The sequence below is a fragment of the Sphaeramia orbicularis genome, chromosome 15 (assembly GCF_902148855.1).
Source record: "Sphaeramia orbicularis chromosome 15, fSphaOr1.1, whole genome shotgun sequence".
Taxonomy (NCBI): Eukaryota; Metazoa; Chordata; class Actinopteri; order Kurtiformes; family Apogonidae; genus Sphaeramia; species Sphaeramia orbicularis.
This window is the reverse complement of record NC_043971.1, coordinates 48,227,181-48,249,345: the sequence shown is the minus strand read 5'-3', so window position 1 is coordinate 48,249,345 and position 22,165 is coordinate 48,227,181. Positions and strand designations below refer to the sequence as shown.

At 35.1% G+C, this 22,165-nt stretch overlaps 2 protein-coding genes across 3 annotated transcripts in view; both read right to left on the bottom strand.

The window, feature by feature from the left end:
* The window catches only part of tm9sf2 (transmembrane 9 superfamily member 2), a 36,073-nt gene extending 24,369 nt beyond the window's left edge, over window positions 1-11,704 (bottom strand). The window contains exons 1-7 of the mRNA XM_030156482.1: window positions 11,450-11,704; window positions 6,753-6,820; window positions 6,026-6,119; window positions 4,979-5,106; window positions 3,334-3,463; window positions 1,660-1,784; window positions 294-405 (exon numbers count right to left, since the gene is read on the bottom strand). Coding sequence (XP_030012342.1) covers window positions 294-405; window positions 1,660-1,784; window positions 3,334-3,463; window positions 4,979-5,106; window positions 6,026-6,119; window positions 6,753-6,820; window positions 11,450-11,566 — 774 coding nt within the window. The 5' untranslated portion in view covers window positions 11,567-11,704. The remainder of the gene's footprint in view (window positions 1-293; window positions 406-1,659; window positions 1,785-3,333; window positions 3,464-4,978; window positions 5,107-6,025; window positions 6,120-6,752; window positions 6,821-11,449) is intronic.
* Window positions 11,705-14,715: 3,011 nt separating this feature from the next.
* The window catches only part of ncapd3 (non-SMC condensin II complex, subunit D3), a 70,967-nt gene continuing 63,517 nt past the window's right edge, over window positions 14,716-22,165 (bottom strand). For both annotated transcript variants that reach the window (XM_030156476.1, XM_030156477.1), the window contains exons 29-35: window positions 21,936-22,103; window positions 20,014-20,138; window positions 19,778-19,797; window positions 19,556-19,600; window positions 17,736-17,795; window positions 17,552-17,600; window positions 14,716-16,060 (exon numbers count right to left, since the gene is read on the bottom strand). In XM_030156476.1, the coding sequence (XP_030012336.1) occupies window positions 15,994-16,060; window positions 17,552-17,600; window positions 17,736-17,795; window positions 19,556-19,600; window positions 19,778-19,797; window positions 20,014-20,138; window positions 21,936-22,103 (534 nt within the window). In that variant the 3' untranslated portion in view covers window positions 14,716-15,993. The remainder of the gene's footprint in view (window positions 16,061-17,551; window positions 17,601-17,735; window positions 17,796-19,555; window positions 19,601-19,777; window positions 19,798-20,013; window positions 20,139-21,935; window positions 22,104-22,165) is intronic.

Genomic DNA, 22,165 nt, shown 5'->3' with positions numbered 1-22,165 from the left:
CAGTTAGTTTTCTATGTATTTACAAGACACTGCACTGCCTTCTATTTATTTACTTGAGACTTACACTAACCTTTAAAAGGCGTCATTTGTAATATTTCTACTTCAATGATAATTCTAGGTCACCACAATCCCAATGGTTCACTAGTAGACATTGGCATTGGAATCATTCATCAGCCAAAGTCAATCTTCATTTTTAGTCTTTCCAGTGTCCATTCTCTTACTGATGTCTATTTGACAACTCCACAAAACATGGAAAAAGGCAGAAACAGTTACACAAATACTACTGTACTCACCACAAAGTTAACAGAATAGGTGTAGGATATTTTGAAGATTCCACTGTGTTTGCTTTTCAGGAACTTTGGCCCTCCAGAACAATCAGGACTTTCATCGTCAGAGTTTGCATAGCTATAAGCGGAAAAAAAACAAAAAAAAACAAGATTAGATAGAGTTACTAAAAAATTTCCATACTATCCATACTGACCAGCAATCCAAGGTGGTAAAAAGCTTGTTAGAGCACAGTACCAACTATACTGAACAAAAATATAAACGCACCACTTTTGTTTTTGCTCCCATTTTTCATGAGCTGAACTCGAAGATCTAAAACTTTTTCTGTGTACACACAAGGTTTATTTCTCTCAAATATTGTTCACAAATCTGTCTAAATTTGTGTTAGTGAACACTTCTCCTTTGCTGAGATAATCCATCCACCTCACAGGTGTGGCATATCAAGATGCTGATTAGACAGCATGATTTTTGCACAGGTGTGCCTTAGGCTGGCCACAATAAAAGGCCACTCCAAAATGTGCAGTTTTATCACACAGCACAATACCACAGATGTCACAAGTTTTGAGGGAATATGCAATTGGCATGCTGACTTCAGGAATCTCCACCAGAGCTTTTGCCTGTGAATTGAATGTTCATTTCTCTACCATAAGCCATCTCCAAAGCTGTTTCAGAGAATTCATGAAGAAGACTGTGTGAGGAAAATGGTGGTCACACCAAATACTGACTGGTTTTCTGACCCCCCTGGACCACCCAATACAGTAAAACTGCACATTTTAGAGTGGCCTTTTATTGTGGCCAGCCTAAGTCACACCTGTGCAATAATCCTGCTGTCTAATCAGCATCTTGATATGCCACACCTGTGAGGTGGATGGATTATCTCAGCTAAGGACAAAGGAGAAGTGCTCACTAACACAGATTTAGACAAATTTATGAACAATATTTGAGAGAAATAGGCCTTTTGTGTACATAGAAAAAGTTTTAGATCTTTGAGTTCAGCTCATGAAAAATGGGAGCAAAAACAAAAGTGGTGCGTTTATATTTTTGTTCAGTGTAAAAAAGCATTCTGAGAGCGCAGACCTCCACCTAGGCAGATCAGCCATCAGCCACTGATTACCAGAAAAAAAAGTAACTAGAGGGAATAGCAAAGAAGAGTGAGGGGTCAGGGCTTCTCTGCTTAGGCTGAGGTTGACTGCATCTCTGAAATTGTGTTTTATTCCTGGTACACGTGTATAAAATCCACATCCTTACGACACTAATTAATAGCACAACTTGGGTCAAATGTAAAACTATCTATAACAATTTGATGACAGAAGTGATATTACTAATGCATCTATAGTTGGTCTACATATCTCAGCTAAAATCATCCTCCTTTACCTTTTGGGTTCAATCTTGGCAGCGACCAGACGTGCCCCGAGCTGTTCATTTTCAATAACATGGTAATGAATAGTGATGTCCACGTGATTAAAGATGTAGAATGCATCCTTTTCATTGAAGTTGGACTGGAAAAAAGCAACAAAACACATGAAACTTTTAATACTGAAGAGCCATATGGTGATGAATTTGTAAATTTAAACAGATTTAGATTTTGATGCCTGCTGTACCCTCAAAAATAAGTTGGAGCAGAGAGAAAATAAAAGTGAACAGTTTATACAATACAAAAGTAACACTGTTCTCTAAGATTCCACAATTAATAGGTTAAGTGCTGACAGTTGTGTCTGTGTCAGTCAGTTCAAAAAGAATATTTATCTGTGCAAAACTGCAAAAATTTCAGTTGTTCACCTTTTACAGTACAGTAAATCATAGATTTATGAAGTCTGGAAAAGCTCAGTGAGTAAAGGCCAGTGGGGGAAACCAGCAGCACCGCATGACAAACTATCTCACCTGGACTGCAGAAAACTGTTGTCATATAATGCAGTCTACATCAGGTGTATCAATGAAACAGTCTGCTGTAGTTTGATGAGTCCATGTTTTATATATGTGAAGGGACCTTCAGTGTGCAGACATAGATTGAGATTGTTCATATACAGGACATATGCTACCATCATGTCCACATCTTTTCCTGACTGTGCTGCCTGCAGTTGGGATCTGTCTCCTTTTAAATATGTATGAGCAGCCTGTGTTTCCCAGCCCAGGGCCTTTGATGTGTGTCATTCAACTTTCACTCCCATCTTTCTTGTCAGACTCTACTGTCAATAATAAAGGACACATAAGTGCATCAAGAGCAGAATCAGACTATGGCTTATAAAAAGGAAATGTGATGTAATATAGCAGTCCCCATGCCTCTGTGTGTTGTGGACATCAACATTTTTACTTTGTGGGCAAAGCAAAAAAAATTGTTCAAGTTTTTTTCTTCCATTTTAAGGCACCTAAGCTACATTAAAAACTAACTACACTGCCTGTTGGAGCAGGCATATTCCAGGACGATACTGTCAGGAATCATGAGGCTGATGTGGTTCAGGTGGCATGAGATATCAATTTCAGAAATGGTTTAGTCTCCAGAGTCCAGACCTGAAATCCATTAAGCATCTTTGGGATCTGTTGGCGAAGACTTTACACAGGGGTCTGACTCTCCTGTTAGCAAGACAAGAGCCTCATGAAAAATTAATTTAAACATGAAAGGAACTGGTGTGAAATTCTTGTGACATTGTATTACAACACTGTGAGGCATAAAGCATACCATGGCAAATGCATTCCGTACTCAAAGCTGAATTGCAACGAAATCACATGTGGCTTTTTTTGTCAGGCCATGTAAGTGACAACCAGTGATCATGGTTGTAGCTGGTCCCCATATGGTGTCTTTTGTGTTTTGGACATTTTTATTTTTGTCATAATTGTCCAAAATTATGTACAATTATATATTATTATTGAAAAATAACACAATGTATACCTAAATCTTCCCACAAACACAGAATGCAAAACCAAGATCAAACCTAAAAACCTAAAACTGAAGGAAAACCCTGAAGCTAATAAAGCCAGTTTTTTGTCTGTTGTTCACTTAATGGGAACGGACATTATGTTTAATGATTGCTGTGTGTTTGACGCACTCACATTGACCACACAGGCATCTTTCGCTCGACCCCCCTCTGTGACATAGCAGCCAATAGGGAAGCCAGGATTGCAGAATTTCTGTCCATCTTCAACATCGTAACACCAGGTGACCGGCATGTTGTCTACAATCCTGCACAGAAAAGCACAAAGATATGAGCAAGGCTTGATCATATCTATTACCCATGACTGTAAGGTCTGTTTGTTATTTTGTGGTCCAAATATTTAATGATTTACCAGTACACATGTTCTGTTGAGTTTACTTTCAGTGTAGAGACACTTAACCCAGTGCTTGACCATAATACTTACATTATATGAACACTTGGGGAGGAAATTTTACTTGATTTGCAGTTCCGACAAATTATAATGGAAAGAACCACCATTAAAAACTATATAAGCATTTTTTGAACAAACAAACAAAAAAACAAATAAGTAAATAGACAATCACAAAAACAAAATATAGATCTGGAATTAACTTACAATGCTGGCTTCATTTTTTGTAGGATTTTGGCATTTACTACATAAATGTTTATTCTTATACCATATGTTTTTATTAGAGATACAGAAATGAAACATTCATGCAATATTGTAAAAAATGTTGATTTGGGAATGATTAGTGTGTTTTTTAAATTCCTGCACTTTAAGTGCTTTTGAGGTGTTTTCTTAAGACAACATGGTAAACATCTTATAAACATTTACACTCTAAATCCTCAGTTTCTGTTCATTAACCCTTTAAGGACCATCATAACAGGCCACCTAAATTTCTTTTGATTTTTCTTTGCAATAAAAGTGTCAGAAAGTGTCTTTTTTGTCAATTCTTTTGCACCTTTTTCCAGGAAGAACTTCACTTTCAATATCTGGCCATTAATTATCATTACTATATGTAATAAATGCTTAAAACAGTGTGTTATAGTAAAAAATAAAGAAAAAACAGACTTGCATTTTTTTTAATCACATTTATTATGAAAAACAACTGGAAATGTTCATAATGAAATTTTATAAGATTACAGAAATAGACTATCAACTATTTTCCATGTGCTCAAACGTTGTTTGTCTAGAGTTTATTTTTTATTCTTTGCAGTCATTTTTAGCCTGTCTAGTTGTAGACAGAGCTCCTGATTTCACGGTTGGTTCTGCTGCTTGTCACTACAGGATCAACTGCCCATTTGCACATGCGCAACAGTAACTCTACTTGGACAAACTGTCCCAAATGCATTAAACACTCCAAAACAGCACTATCACTATAATATACAATTATTTACATGAATTCACTGCAAAAACAGCACTAAAACCTCACTAAAATGCTGCTAAAAGTAATGTGTCTCTCACTGACCACACTTGTTGTCTCCCCTACTTTCTGCTCCGCCCAATTCCACCCCTCCCCCATAGGCAATAAAGGCATCTACTCTATTGTATTATATACCAATCAAAAGCTCTGAGCTTTCAGATGTAATTTGAATTTTCTCCATAGTGCAGACAGTTGAGGGGTTATGGCAATTTGAATGACAGTGAATGCAAAATGTGCCACCAGAGTCGCAACTGTCTTAAAGGGTTAAATTTCTTTGTTTGTCTCTATATGCCATACTATGTTGTATTGTACTTTGAGGTTTTTCAATCAATTATGTTTGCGTCAGTGAAATATACATACCAGTGATGCTGGTAGTTGAGCAACATGCCTTTCTTGAGGAAGTCCAGTTTGTTTTTGTCAGATGAGATGTTGGTGTCATAGGCCTTAGTGCACACCTTCTTACACACTGCTGCTTTCTTAAACTGAAACTGAGACACAAAGTGCGTCGTTAGCATTGTGTAGGTGCAACTTTTTCCACACACACTTTTTTTTTTACAGAAACAGTATTAGTTACATTCTGAATTAAGAGTTAAATGTGAAGAGTTAACATGTCATCTGAACACCATATATTCATGTATGAAGGCAGATTGTTACTCTAAGCTTCATTACAATATTAAGAATAGTACTGCTTTTGTGTGGCTGTTCTTAAGCTCAGTATGGGGACATAATTCATAACACATTTTGATATAAAACATACTGGTAATTTGTTATTTGTAAGTACCTTAAAAAGGTGAATTTAAGAAAGTATGACAAAAAAAAATCAAGAAAATACCCTTAGAGCTGTGAGGGTTAAATTACAAGGGCAACCGATCAGAAGGATATTATTAAGATTTTAATCAATACTACTACTCTTACTGATCTGGTGCTTTAACTGTATTCATATTGGTTCTTTTTTTAGGTTAGGGTTAAATTTCAGATTGTGAGCAGAATTATTCACTTTATTTAATCATTTGTATCTTAGGCTTATATAATAAATACATAATTCTATTCTTTATTGGGAAAGTGCAAAATCATTCTTTTGAACTAATCACTGTCATAAGTAATATATTTTTTGTTCATTACAATTATATGTCTCTCATTTGGACTGAAAACCACAAAAATGCATCAGAAACAGATTTTTGAGTAAAATCAGAGGAACAACTTTTCTTTTATCTATTCGTCTTTCTCCAGTCCCAATAACAAAACCAATAATGACCGAGCTTACTGATACTCTTGCCTTCAGTAATTTGACCTTGGGGCTTGTGTTCCCTCCCACACAGGGTTAGGGCTTAGACATTCAACTGAGAAAATAAAAGTTATGTCAGTAATTGTTATCACTGGGATAATGTGTGATATTTTACAGATTACCTCGTATGGTGAGGGTTCAATCCTCTCTCCGAAAAGAACTTGGCCTAAATTTTCTGATGGCCGTTTCCTTGTGTTCTCAAAGCAGAAGTCAAACCTGCACAAAACAGAAAGACTATTATGTTTAAGGCAGTTTACCAGGTAATAAACTCAACACCTTTAATCTGCACTGGATATTAAAAACTGTAACTGAGTTTCTGGGTCTAGCTCATTTAAATGCTTTATGTCCTGTCATTTATAGTAGTACATTTTCATGATTTCAACATAATAATGTATATAACAATGCACTTTTCAAGCTCTGTCACATAAACAACTTTTACAATGTTAAACAGTATACAAAACACTACATGGGCATGGCCCTTTATTTCATTATTATACATACTGTTCAAGCTCAGTATCTATACAGCCAAAGTAAATGTGTGACAGTCAACCCACACAGCCAAAACTTCTTTAATGCCCTTTGAGAGAGTAGCAGATATATGACACAGCTCTACTGTATGCATGTCCATAGCCAACTCTTTTTGTACAAAACATCACAACATAGTTGTCTTAAGTCCAGAATGTAGCACAAAATGCTTGCAAAACATTGATGTCAAAGTTTAATAAAGGCTATACATTTCCTTTCACAGTTTTGAAGTCAAAGCATCTGTTTTATGTTGGTTACATAAAAAAAATAAAATACAGATAAAAATAAAAAGGATTTTTTTTTAAAAACTGACAGTCTACTTACGCAGTGTACTCATATGGCAGAACAGACTCCACTGAATCAAGTCGGTTCACAAACAACTCAATGGTCGACTAGAAGAAATAGTGAAAGATATTTCAGAGAGAGAGCAAGAAAAATCATTTTAACAGGTTTTTTTTTAGATACAATGAACCGCATGAATGAATGGCTGTTCTTAACTTTTCCACGTTGTAAGGATTTTGCGTTATATTTCTAAAATGCATTGTCTGAAAGAACTCTGATTGTTTGGAGGCAAGGCAAGTTTATTTGCATAGTACATTTCATGTACAGGACAATTCAAAGTGCTTTACATAAAACATAAAAGCATCACAGGATAGGCATAAAAATACATTTCGGCTAAAATTTACTTAAGGGGTCAAATGAGTGGCCATTTTTGTCAAAAAAAAAAAAAAAAAAGTTGTAAGAAATGCATAGAACTGTGTTGAAAAAATGCTAATACATTTATGCACAGACTACTGATATTATTTGACAGTGGAAGCTATATTTTCAGAAATATTGGATTTTGAAAAGCACGTGTATGTGAAAACTTTTGCTGGTGGACAGACGTGACATTACTCATGATGATCTGGTCAGTACCAGTACTTTATTAGTAATAAATTTATATACTTACTATTGCTAATTATCCTCTTATTCATAAATGAAAAACAAATAAAACACTAAATGTGGCAGTGGACGGATGTGACATAGTTGTTACGAATCCCATCATACTGATGCTCGGCAGCCATGTCACCATTTCCAGAAATGATCCCTGTGCAAAAACTAGTATCATAATTATTTATTGTATAGTTTATCATCATACTAAAGAGTAAATAACAATATAGAATTGTTATTTCTTTATAAAAATGCTTATTATTACAAAACTGTTGATTTAAAAATTGACGTGTGACTTTCTTAATGTGTGTATTCACGCAACATAAGCAGGATGGATCAGCACCATACTCCATATTACAACCTGTAAAAATAAAACGTAATATGTAGTATATAATCTTGTAAGAAAAACTGGGGAATCTAAAAGAATAGAATACTTGTTTTTCAGGTAAATTCAGTCAAAATATAACTTGGCCATTTGTGACATGAAAATATAGCATTAATTGTGATGAAATTGGACATTTTTGACCTGAAAACATAGTTCATATGACCATCAACATGTTGCAACAGAACTGAAATCCTGTCAATTTGCATAATTTGCATTTACCAACACAAAGTTCCTTAGGGGATTCACTTATATTGATTTCTTATGCACAAAAACATAAATAAGCATAATAAGCAAATTTTAGCTGATTTAAGATAAGAGAAAGTTAAAATATAAAAACATTCAAATTAAAATAGACATTAAAATGATCAGCAATACAATGTGATTTTAAAGTTCATTTATGAGACATTTTTAAGAGTTTAAGGGAAAGCTGCAGTAAACAATGTTTTCAGGCCTGAATTAAATGAGTTGACAGTCTGAGCAGACCTCAGGTATTCAGAAGGTCATAAAGTGATAAGGACTTCTTTAGAAAGGCTTTAAAAATCCAAACAAACCTGTTCAGATATGGTATCTGTGCTTGTTTGTCTTATGATTGTCCCTGAATTCGTCTTTTCTGACATACACTCCTTGTCATTCAGCTCCTTCTCACTTCCTCTCAGCATATTTCTGACTGTACTCTTTTCAAAATTATGGAATGAGTCTGGTTAGACTTGTAAAGACTGTAAAGTTACACTTTGAGATAGATGTAGCTATATCTTCATGCACAGACTGTCTTACTTTAAACATTAAAATTTATCTTTGGTCATTTTAGAAAAACTTCAAATGTCAATTCAAGTCAATGGTCCAATTCCAACATCCACCCACTACAACTCACAGACTTTGAGGCATATTCATAATAAGGCCCTGAGGACAGTGATTGAGGGCTTTATCACTGACATTTTGAAGTCTTTATGGACACCTTTCCATGGGTTGGCACCTTCTGCAGACTTTACATAAGAGAATTAACCACAATTCACTGTGCCACAACATTAATTTCAGGTTACTTGTTAAAGCCATGGAGAACTTTTAAAACAAACAAAGATTAAATGTCTGGAAATATCAACAAGGATTAATAATAATGGCTCATAGAATAAAATGCCATCATTATGATGCTGTTTTACAAAAATTCTTTTGTAATTATTATGTTGCCTCAAACTCACAAACATTTACTACTGGGACTATTTTTATAGCTAAATAATGATTTAGTTACTTAAATTTACTGAATTTATTTTGAGCTGTAGCCTATGTCAAATACATTTTCCTAATTGAGATGAATAAATTCAGTCTTTACTGCTGGGGTGTTTACATTGTGAAAGTAATGTCACATAGCATGAAAGAGAGTATTGTGTTCCTTTTTTACCTTTTTGAGGTCTTACACACTCTCAGCCTCTTACCAACTGACATCAGTAAAATCTTTGAGGGCACAGTGATCTGGGTTTACGATGGAGTTAGGGATGTAACGATTACCGGTATAACGATAAACCGCAGAAAATTGCCAACTGTTAGTTTTACTGTTTAAATTCTAATTATCATGATAACCGTGTTTGATTACCACACTTTGCCAGAGAAAACACCTATGTAAAGATATGCTTTTATGTCAAATATTTGAGCATAGCTTTAATTTATTACAATTTTAATTGTATATACCTAATACTTGGAACCAATATTCACTTTTAAAGTCTTTGAAAAGGTTCATTAAGCATCTTTGTGTTATTTATGCAATAAATTCTATACATTTTTAAATCGGATTTTATATATTTTTTGTGTGTTTTCTGGCCTTTTATGTTGATATAGTAGGTTAAAGTGAAAAAATAATAGGCAGATGAGATAGATGAAGTTGTCCTGAAAAAAAAAAAAGATACCAAACATGGGTATAGTAAACATTTCTTTAAAAAATATATAAAGGCAAAATCAAAAGTACTGAAAAACGGCCAAAATAGGCTCAGACCCCTAAGGGCTACTACTTGACTGTTTCTGCCAAGAGAAAGTGCATTGTGCCAATTATTTTATTTGGGTTTTTTTTGCTGTTGTTGTTTTTTTTTCCAAATACAACTTGGTTAGATTATTTCAGTGTGTGTATTAGTACTTTTTGAACATTTTGAGCACAATTTGAACAATACCGCTATAATAATGATAACCGTGATAATTATGGTCACAATAACCGTGATATGAAATTTTCATATCGTTACATCTCTAGATGGAGTTTAGAATTGGGCTAATACATACTTTAATTGCAACAGAACTGAACAGCAAAATATTTAATTTTCTGCTGCCACAGACTGAAAGCAGTTCTTAAAAGCAAAAGAGATGTCTCTTTCTTCTAATTTGTGTCTACAATTTTTTCAACAGTCAAATAAATTATATTGATGAGAAACTGACTGAAAGTTCAAGGTTTCTCCAGTATCCATGCTGGATTAATAGAGCCTACGCCCATCTGGGCAGTGTCACATGACGGGGGCATGACCAATCAGGGGCCATGTGTTGACATTATTTTTCTTTTGTATTTGTAAAGGACTTGGGCAGACCAACAGAATGCTTAAATCTTTGTCTTCAGTAAGAACAAAACAACGTATAAATGAGGGCCATTGATATATTAAAGCTCAAGTGTTCAGAAACTGAATATTTTCCCCAAACATAAATTTGAGGCAATTTCACATGTTATTGTGGGTCCTCTGACTAGAGTTAAGACTCACTTTCATGAGTCTTTAGTTCACTTTTAAACATCTGCTTTAATGCAAACAGATTCTGTGACTGCCTTTGAAACAGAGCTGCTCATTATCTCAAATTATTGTTATAATATTGTGATAAGCTTATTGTGACGCACATGATGCCAGGATCACCACAAACAACATGGAGTGCAGTTCAGAAGAGACAAGGACAAAAAGGCCGAAAATGTCTGGCCTATATGCTCACTTTTCTACATTGGAACCATCACTTACTCCTGTAAACTTTGAAGCTTTCACACAAGTATTACAAATATTTCTCTTTATTTTTTTTCAGTTGTATGTTAGTTCTATGTTAAGTTGATTGTAAGTTGGATCCAAATGTGTTGAAGACTGCAGTGCATATATTGTTTGTAGATGTCATTTGACTTGTTTGTTGTTTTTCATCGGTATAGATATTTTATTATACTGTTGTTATTTCTATATCGATATTTTTAAAAGTACTTTTACACTTTTTGTAATTGTTGTTTCAACTGGTTCTGGAATAAAGGGCATGTCTGTAAATAACATTTTCAAACATGCCATTTACAATGTTTTAACCTATTCAAATAATCGTTTAACCAAAGAACAAACAATCGATAGAGTAATCGAGTACAAAAATAATCGGAAGCTACAACTCTAATCAGTATACAAAATATAATAAAACAGCCAGCACAATTCTTGAAATAGAGTGAAGATGGGACATGGGGTTTGGGATCTTTAATTTGACCCCAGTGTGTGACGTATTGCTGAAGCTCACTTAACAGCTAGTTAGCTTTGTATCAGCTAGCTTTGCAGTTTACTTTTGCTAGCTGGCCCACGTCACAACTTTGATCGAGACTGTCATATCAGACATCTGTCCTCTTACTAATTGAGTAAATAAGTCTGTATTGTATATGGAAATATCCTGCTCAAACTCTTGCCAGCACATGCATACATTTGTTTGACAGTGTGTTTTGTTTACCTACCCTACAGTCTGGTACTTCGTCTTTCCCAGGTTCACAGAAGCTGACTGGCGCGAGACCCGGGAGGTAGAAGCCGCTCGCGAGACCCAGCAGCGCGGCTCCAAGCAGCCACAGCAACATCTTCACACCAGCGAATCTTCACGAAATGTTTTTACAATTACCTCGGTTCTTTTCGCTGTTTACGCAACATCTGGCAGCCACACTCCAGAGCCACCGCCGCCGTAGTCACCCACAACCATCCGGTCTGTCAGCCAAGTGGACACGTCACAAGCCGGAAGTCATGTTCCACAACGCAGAGAATTGTGGGATCGAGGAGCCACTAGTGCTACTTTCCCCTTTTTCATTAAATTTTCCAGTCGTAACGTACAAAGTTATTAAATATGGACTTAATATAAAGGACAAAATAATAGAATTGAATAATAATAGAATAAAATAAAAACATCTATGGTTTGAGTTTGATCGCAGTAATCTGTCTTTGTTTTGCTTCCAGCAGCCAGTCCAACTTTTGCAACTTGTTCGTGGGTTAAGGAAAGGGGCAATTTTCTACCCTTTGATTAAATGTACATTATTATTTAAAATTTATGATGAAAAAATTGATGATGATTTGTGTCAAAGATAATAAAAGTAAACATTGTTCAACAGTGCTCTGTCACGTCATTTCCAACACATGCTGTCAGTCCATCATGCAATGTCATCTCCATCACAACACACATTTTTACATAAAATCCACAATGATAATAATACAGTCACACTAATAATATTTAGGTGTTCTGAAAATTATGCATTTATGATTACAATTCATTTCTGAGATTGGAAAACTCAGAATTGTGCCATGCAAGAACTTGATTGAAAGACTTCAGTAAAACAGTTAAAAGGGGTTTGTCCTCTAAACAACAGGAAATGATTATGTTCATGGTTAAAATAAAAACAATTATACATTTGGGTACATTATTGTATGACATTCCATTAACTGTTTCAAAACATGAGTTACACTGGTAATTTTGCCTGAAAAACACCTTCTTTGTGGTGTGATGGAAATGACACTTTCCTCTGAATGTCGGACTAAAATGACAAAAATTATATAATTCATTATTTCATTATGACCACTATCAGAACATGTTTCTACACATTATGGATGAGTAAAACATATCAAAAATATTTCTAAAAATACATGTTAGATTTTACAATTTTCCAGATCAAATTTGCCTGTAGTTGGTGAATCAGCCATAAAATAAACTTTAATTTGTCCTTTTATTTTCTTTCTAGCTTTCATTGTTATGTTTAGCTTATATTTCCAAAGTATGTTTGCTAAGGGTTATTTTGTATCGTAAAACTGACACATTTACTGTATAAGAAGTTTGTATTTTTAGTGTCAGACACCTTTGTGGCCCAAAATACCATACATTCTGTCAACATTTTACTTTGAAGAATAGTGATATGAAGGTGTCCAAAGGGAGTATCCATCATTCTAATGCAATCAAATCAGTTTTGTTGCTAATTTTGACACATCCAAGACTCTTGTCACCATCAGTGCCCCATTCCCAGACTATTTATTACATGGAAAATAATTGTGTGTGTGTGTAGGGGGGGTTGTAATAAATTATTCATGATTCAAACTATTAAACTAGCATTTAAAGGGCCAAAATCCTGAAAATGATAGAATGTTGGAGTTTTGAGCAGGGCAGACGTTGTTTACAAGATTTATGGGGAAGAAAAAAAGCCCAGAAGATAAACTGATGCATGATCTAATAACTTTTTTGTGCATGTACATTTTTGCCATGAAGGTGTTCAGTGAGTAGTAAATTTTAGGAGGGCAAAAGGGTTAAGTAGACTTGTGTGGAGCAGCCATTTGTTATTTTGTTGTAATGTACCACTGTATTTTATGATCTGCCAGATGTGCTATTAGAGAATGTCACTTTTAATTCAATGTGGCACAGTGTGTGCATAATTTTAAGTCCTGCTCCTGTCATGGTTTGTTTAATACAGATGCGTTTCACACTTCTTTTACATCAATTAGCCGAAATGTTAAGTGAGGATAGAATAATTAGCAATAAGAAAAGTACATGAACAAACCAATATTGCACATTGTATGTAATATCTAGCTAATATCAATATATTATTAATTTGAAAGTCTAATCTTTTGTCTTTCATAAGTCCATATTTAATGCTATTGTACATTAAAACTGGGAAATTTAATAAAACAAATTTATTATTAAAACTACAGGAAACGGGGCATTCAATACATTTCAATTTAGCTTGTCATAAATTTTCAACATACCAGGATGATATTTGATATATATCCCACACATTATGCACATCTTATTATGATCATAAAGCAATTTGGATTTACAACCCCAGTTACAACAGCTTGCTCTTTATCCAAATACGAATTCCAGACTTTTTCAAAACTGCTATCCCCCCCCCCCCCCCCCAAGACCTTGACATTTATACTTGTGTGCCTACTTTCTTGGTTGAGATTGTACCTGTTGTGTCATAGAAAAGTTCATTTTAATAAATGTATGAATGAACGCATAATTTGCAGTAAATTATGTTTACTGACGGAAACATATATGTCAGCCCTGTGATGAACTGGCGACATGTCCAGGGTGTACCCCACCTTCGCCCCTAAGTAGCTGGGATAGGCTCCAGTGACCCCATGACCCTAGTGAGGATAAAGTGGGTTCAGAAAATGAATGACGGAAACATTCAAAACATATGAAAATCACAAATGTGCATGAATATCACACAAACAAGTTTTATTACAGCACAGCCAGAAGTATAAAAGCATGAATGTATACATGGATGAATGTCATGTCTTCCCATGGAGTGCTTGGTGGTTTGCTTCCCACAAGTGTAACGTTTAGTTCCCAGACTAAAATACATGACGACCTAAAGTTGAACACGTAGGCTAGACAAGCTTTGATTGGATATCGTTCCAGTACTGACCGGTTAACAAAATGATATCAAGTTGTTTTTTTTTATTTGCTCTCCTCATGTATTTCTTATCTTACAAGATTATGTGCCTTTCAGCATACCCTAAAATTTGACAGAGAAACTTTTTTCCACACTTTATAAAGACCTTCACACATAATTCCAGACTTTTCAAGGTTTGGAAAACAGAGTTTCAAAATTCCATACCTGTTAAGTCTTTCAAGACCTGTGCAAACATCCTGTACAAAAAAAAAAAAAAAAAAAGATAGGGATGCTGTGCAAAATGCAAATAAAAACAGAATACAAAGATTTTTAAGTCATAGAAACCTGTGTTTTATTCATAGTAGAACATATACATCCTATCAAATGTTTAAACTGAGAAAATGTACCAGTTTGAGAAAAAACATTAATAAGGTAATTTTGAATTTGATTGCTGCAGTAAACTCCAAAAACTTAGGAAAGGGTCATGTTTACCACTTTTTAGCATCCCCTGTTCCTTTAACTGCACCTCTAGTGGTAAAGACCATGTGTGAAATTTGAAAAGAAATGGATGAACAGTCTTCGACAAATAGGTTGGACAAAAATCTTGGGACAGATGGATGGAATTCTTGGTTTGTCTATATACTATATATATATTTTATATTATACCTATTTATCTATCTATTATATATCTGTATATTAGGTACAATTAAGTATATGTCTGAAAACTTCTCTAAGATAATCTACTTTTGGTTTGATCGGGTTATGCATTGTGATTTTTGATCTGAACCTGGTCTTATTTGGTTTAGATGTGACAATAAACAAATCTGAACAGCCCCTTTCATTATGCTTTCATCATAAATCAAAAATTGAAAACTTTAAGCCTCTTAAAATAATTGTCTTTAAGATAATGCAGATAATCACACATCATATCCCTTAAAAGGTGAAAACCTTTTCAGACTAGTGACAAAGAGGTCTAACAGTTTCTTAAGCAAATAAATACAAAATTGTGAAAAGAAAAAAAGGCTGAATTAAAGTTAATGAACTCTAACATTAAACTCTAAAAATAGCAGTGAAAATTTTTTAACTGAAAAATCAAAATAGTTTTCAGAATTAAGAAAACTAAATACCAACAAGAATGAAACAAACTCGAACAGTTAATGTTCACTAATCAGACTAATCTCAGATTCCTCCCATCATATTCCTTGTTTTGGAATATGATATCTACATGACATGAATATATACAATGTGATTTAGTGGTTATTTATTCCTTTTTTTTTTTATTTTGACTGTAACGTGACATTTTAATAAGTCAATAAAATACAAAGACAAACAATTACAATTAACAGTTGCCTGATGTTAAAAAAACAGTTCAATCAGGAAAATATTTTACTTATTTTTGTTATTTATTTGACAAAGATAATATAAGTACAAGTATTGGTACATTAAAAATTGTAATTTGTACAGGACTAGCCTTAGCTAATTGGCAGGCTTTATCCTGGCTGGAGAAAAAAAAAAAAAAAATCAAGCACAAAGACCACAAGTATGATAGACAGATATGAAGGTAAAATATATGCCCTTCTACTTAACATAGGAATTCTGAAGTATCTGATGACTCTGACCAGAAAACAAAGAATTCAATCGCCTTTGTTTTTCTTCTGGCGAAGGGGAGACTGTACATTCCATTGCCTCAGTCCAGGAGCTCTGAAACACAGAGCACATCAACACTGAAACCTTGAAACACATTATCATGTCATAATTAATGTCAAATAAGAATTTTTTTCAAGTTTAAAGGTTGAGTTTTTCCCGGAGTGAAAGCTGAAGATGCTAAATTATTTTTGGTTTTGAAGTTTTTATTTATGAAATATAAATTCCAAAGACAACATTAAAGGTACAATATGTAACAAAACACATGTAATCTCAATTTCAGGATTTGGTTCTCATTTTGTGTATTCTTTTAATTCAATATAATAATTATTATCATTTCATCACTCTCATTCAAGTACACATCAACATGCAGACAGGAACTGGGGATCAAACTGCCCACATATTGGTTTGTGGGTGATCCCTGTTGCACAATGTAACCTGAAATAAATGTGAATAACATGCTGAAATCTCACAGCCAATGGCCTTTGACAGGAGTTCCCTGATACTAACGTCTCTTCAGTTACCTACCATTTAGGGCTGCTTTGTCCATGTGATAGCCTGCTAGGTGCCTCTTCAGGTGTATTACATCCCATTCTTTAGGCAATTCTGTTGTTCTTATTACCTCCGCCAGGAGGTATTGTGATTGGTTTGCTTTGTGTGTTTGCGTGGGTGTGTGTTTGTTTGTGTGTTTGTTTGTTAGCAAGATAACTCAAAAAGTTATGGACGGATTTTCATGAAATTTTCAGGAAATGTTGATACTGGCACAAGGAAGAAATGATTACATTTTGGTGGTGATCGGGGGTGGTACTGATCCGCCTAGGCAGAGGTCTGTGCTCTCCGAGTGCTTTTCTTGTTAAAGCTGCGTATGACGTTCGTCACCAATTTTTCATCAGATCTGTAAAACCGTAGTCAGAGCCTAAGTATCACAAATCTGTTAGTCTTTCCATGATTACGCACCTGAATCTCTTCCCTCACGGTGAACAATTTCGGCCATAACGCAGCTGCGTGGAGCTCCGCTTCCCACAACGCACGTTGTGACGAATTTCCGAAAATGCCCAAGTGACCTACCAGCTGTTTGTAAACAAATGGATTGTTTATGGTGGAGTACACTTTCAAATTATTTACCATGAGGGAAGAGATTCAGGTGCGTAATCACGGAAAGAATCACAGATTCGTGATACTTAGGCTATGACTCAGGTTTTACAGATTGGATGAAAAATTGGTGACAAAAGTCATACGCAGCTTTAAGCTTTATTAAAGATTTAATTACCTCTGCCAGGAGGTATTGTGATCACTTTGCTTTGTGTGTTTGCGTGTGTGTTTGTTTGTTTGTTTGCATGTTTGTTTGTTAGCAAGATAACTCAAAAAGTTATGGACGGATTTTCATAAAATTTTCAGGAAATGTTGATACTGGCACAAGGAAAAAATGATTACATTTTGGTGGTGATGGAGGGGGGGGGGCAAATCGGTCTTGGTGGAGGTCTGCACTCTCTGAGTGCTTTTCTTGTATTTAGAAAACTGTTTTTGTAGCCATGTGAATTGACTTACTGCTGCTGATTTGACTGCACATGAAGAACATTAATCTCCCCCATTGAACCTGGAAACACAGGACCATGTTGAAGCACTACTGCACAACTGATCATCTTAACAGCAATAGAGATAGTGAAGGCTGCTACGCATTTGGGAAATATGAAACACTGAAAGAGGAAAATGGTATTTAAATGTTCCTTACTTGAGCTCCTGTCTCTGAAGATGGGGCTGACTTCATTAAAAGTCAGGTGGACATCGACACCTGATGAGAGTGGGTAAGTGGGGAGTATGGGTAAATAAGTATGGTGAAGAAATTAACAAAGCCTGAGTAAATACAGGGTTCTAAATCTGTTGGCAAAGCCTGGAATATGCCTCTGCATCAGGAGCTGTAGGTGTAGGCTGTAATGGCTACATGCCTGGGGTAGCCACTGCACATGTTGTGCACCCCCACTTCACTTACTTGATTGTCCCAACAGGGATATTTAACCTATGCATGTTATTATCCTAATACTAGGCACGGGTGTTTGTTACTATTTTATCAACACTACTACTCTTATCATTTCTTCTCTGTAATTATTTTAAGGTTATGATTACAGGTGAAATTGTGAACAGAATTATTTTATTTTCTCATTTGGACCATACCCTTATATAATTAATTTATAATTGATATTCTTTGATATGCAACAGCATTATTGCATTAGAGCTGCAGTTATGAATTATTTTTGTAATCGATTAAACTATCGGTCATTTTCTTCAATACGTTTAAATGATTACTTGAATAGGTAAAAAAAATAGTAAAAATCTGAAAAAGACATGTCTGAAAATGACAAATGACTTGTCCTTTATTCCAGAACCAGCTGAAACAACAACTACAAAAAGTATAAAAGTAAAAGTATATATAAAAATATCAATATAGATATAATAACAGTATAATAAAATCTCTGCAAATTTAAACAACAACATGAATAAATCCAATTACATCTACAAGCAATATGTGCACTGCAGTCTTCAACACATTTGGATCCAACTTATCAACAACTTAAGATGTAATTTATATACAACTTAGTTTTGATCCTGGTGTCATGTGCACCACAATAAGCATCCGTGTGAAACACAACAGTGGAACTAATGTTTAGTGGCAGCAAAACTAAGGAAACAATGCTTAGATTCAGGAAAATTGTAATGGAATAATTGTATTTATTTACATATTTTTTAATCGATTGATGTCGATTAATCAATTAAGCTCTAATCTTCATCAAAGTCACATCATTACCTCCGCCAAGGAGGTTATGTTTTTGCCAGGGTTTGTTTGTTTGTTTGTTTGTTTGTCTGTCCGTTAGTGTGCAACATAACTCAAAAAGTTATGGACAGATGTTGATGAAATTTTCAGGGTTTGTTGGAAATGGGATAAGGAAGAAATGATTAAATTTTGGTGGTGATCGGAGGTGGGGGGGCCCACGGGGGGGCCCATTTCCAACAAACCCTGAAAATTTCATCAAAATCTGTCCATAACTTTTTGAGTTATGTTGCACACTAACAGACAGACAAACGGACAGACAAACAGACAGACAAACAATCAAACAAACCCTGGCAAAAACATAACCTCCTTGGCGTGGGGGGGGCCCACAGGGGGGGCCACTGATCAGCCTTGGCGGAGGTCTGCGCTCTCCGAGTGCTTCTAGTTTTTAAGTACAACTGACTTTTAGTTGTGGGCTGTCAGAAAACCGCCACACGGTCAAAATATTGAGTAAAGTCAACAGCTGTAAGGATCACTGTTGAGGTCAACTGCCTTTAACTAAAGCTGATAAAAGGTTGTTTTACTCCCTGGTTCGTAGTTTACCTACTACCTGCAGTCGTGTTGCAATACATTCTATCACTCCATTCTGATTGATGAGGCATATTCCACTAGGAAAGTGAGGGAAATAAATACCCTCTGTACTGACACTGATAACATTAATGGCAGACTGCACTGGATAATGTTGTGAAGTGAAAGGAGGATTTAGTAAGATTGTAAGTTCCTACCTTTTGGTGTGCTTATTGCTCTGTTATCATCTCCTTTATGCAACACTAGGAAAAAAATGAAGTCAGAGTCAATCAAGACAGCAGAATGGCCTAGATTTGTAATAAAAAAAAGGCATTATGATCCCGACAGTTGATGGGAATTGGTTTCCATCCTTTTCCTATAACTGTTTTTGCTGTAGGACTGTTTTGTCAAATGTAAATTGTAGTTTTAATATACTTTACCTGATGCAGAATGTCCAGATCTGCAAAAGCAAAGAACATGATTAAGTGGAATTCAGCAATAATGAGTTAGGGATCTCCCTCATTAACTTTTGGATTTGTTACATTTCCTGACCTAAAAACCAGTGATTCACTAAACTATCCAATAAACATAAAAAGGCCCCAGGAACAAGAAAAACAAACAAAATGGAGTTGTGCATTGTGATAGAAGTAGTGACAGGCAGCTGGTGAAAACATACCTGGCAGAATATACCAGTCTGTTAAACAGTGGAGGCGGACGTGTTGGCTGTGGTGTGGCAAAGCTAAGCAGAGGGAGAGGTCTGGACGTGGCAGGAGACTGCACTGGAGACTGCTGCACTGAACCCTGAAAGAAACAAAACAATCATCATGACAATGTCAGGACCTACAGAACTTAAACCTGCACTAGATTAAGAAAAATACAATGAGGAAGGATAAGGAAAATAACTTTTACAAATTTTACAGCTTGTAATGATCCAATGAGAAACTATTTGCAGAAACTTTTAACCTGCCCAATTCTTCCTCCAGATCTACACAGTTCCATACAAGGTTAATGCAAAAAAACTGTTTAATGGTCATCACTGTGTAAAACCTTGACATGAAAAACAATCCAAGTCAAGATTTTCAGCACCAAAATTTCAAATTGAGAGATATGGGGTTACAATTCAAATTGAGCATAGAATTATTTGCTTTTTCCCCATTTATGGTACATATAATAAATAGGCAATAATCTGTCAAAGCAACACCATTATGTTGAACTAATCACTATCAAATATTTGGATTCTGTTATAATAGTAATGAGAGACAAATATAAAAAATAATTACTTGCTGGAAAAAAAAAAATCACTCATTTTTAATGACAAAACTGAATGCAGGACTTTTTCTTCATTGGCATTAGGGCTGGGCGATATGGAAAAAAAATCACATCACGATTTCTTTTCATATCAGACGATATCAGTATGTATCACAATATAAATCAAATAATTATTTTTGTCAAGCTTAAATTTTCTGTTACTCATAAGTTAGTTGTGAAGACGTCAAGGTTATTTTTGATTTAAATACATTAATATATATATAAATATATTATTTTCTGTCAGAGGTTGAACATGACAGATGTGCTGAAAAACATAATACAATTGTTTCATATAAATAAAACAGGTACATATATTTAAAACTAAACTAAAAGTCTGACCAGCAGGCAAAAGCGTTCAAGTTTAGAAAGAGTACAAACAGAACAGACCATCTTCACAAAACAATGCTGGGGGATATACGTGGGGGTGCATTCCGTAACTACCTTAACACACTTTGAACATCTGACTCCCAGCATCTATGCCACACCCTACTTTTCAGTAACCCGGTTGCCTGAGTTCTTTGTCAAATTTTCTCCCATCTCCCATCATCTCCAGCTGCAGCTCAAACATTAGCATGTGCTGTGGCTGCTCTTATGCCTGTGCTGTGTGTGTCAACCTAACTTGCTGAGGCTCTAGCATGGTTGGTTTGGTGCAGTGCTACTTTATTATGATTGGCTGTTCTTATGTCTGTCAAAACGTGGACAAATGAATTCTATCAAAATTGTGTTGAGCATTTCTCATATTTCTATTGAGGACAAGTAATTTCACGATATATATTATGTTTTTTTTCGCCCAGCTCTAATTGGCATTTTGACAGTTTGCCTACAGCCTAGATATTAACAATCAGGGATGTCAAAATCATTTAAGTTCAGGGGTCACATACAGACCAATATGATTCTCATCTTAGTCAGAAAAGTAAAATACTATTATAATAATAGTAGATATAACTAATAAAAGTGAAGCCTCCAAATTTTTCTAATTTTAGTGTAAAAAGGTAAAATTACATGAAAATGTTTACACATGCAAGCTATCTTTTGCTAGATGTTTCTACAGTCCTGTGTCACCCTTGTCCCAACTTTTGGAAATGGGTTGCTAACATCAAATTCAACAAAAACATTTGTTTTCTGTGTTGTATTGTAAATAAAATATAAGCTTATGGGATTTGTAAATCACTTCATTTTGTTTTTATTTCTATTTTACACATTTAATTGTGTCAAACCTTACTTTAAGCATTTGTTGTATTAAACAACATAATAGTGGGATGGAATTTGAAATAATTCAAGTGTTTTGACCTGTGTATTGGGGGTCTGGGTTTCTCCAGTCAGGCTACAATGGCCCATTTTCTCCTCCATCTTTTGTTCATTCTCGGTCATCTTCAGGGCGAACTCCACCTCTGCGGCCAGCTGCTCATCTCCAGAGAAAAACTCTTTCACCTCAGTGCGGTAGTCTTGCATCTTCACCTGAGTAAACAATGGCCTAGTATCAGATATGAATGATTTAACCACGGATAAAATGCAGCCTT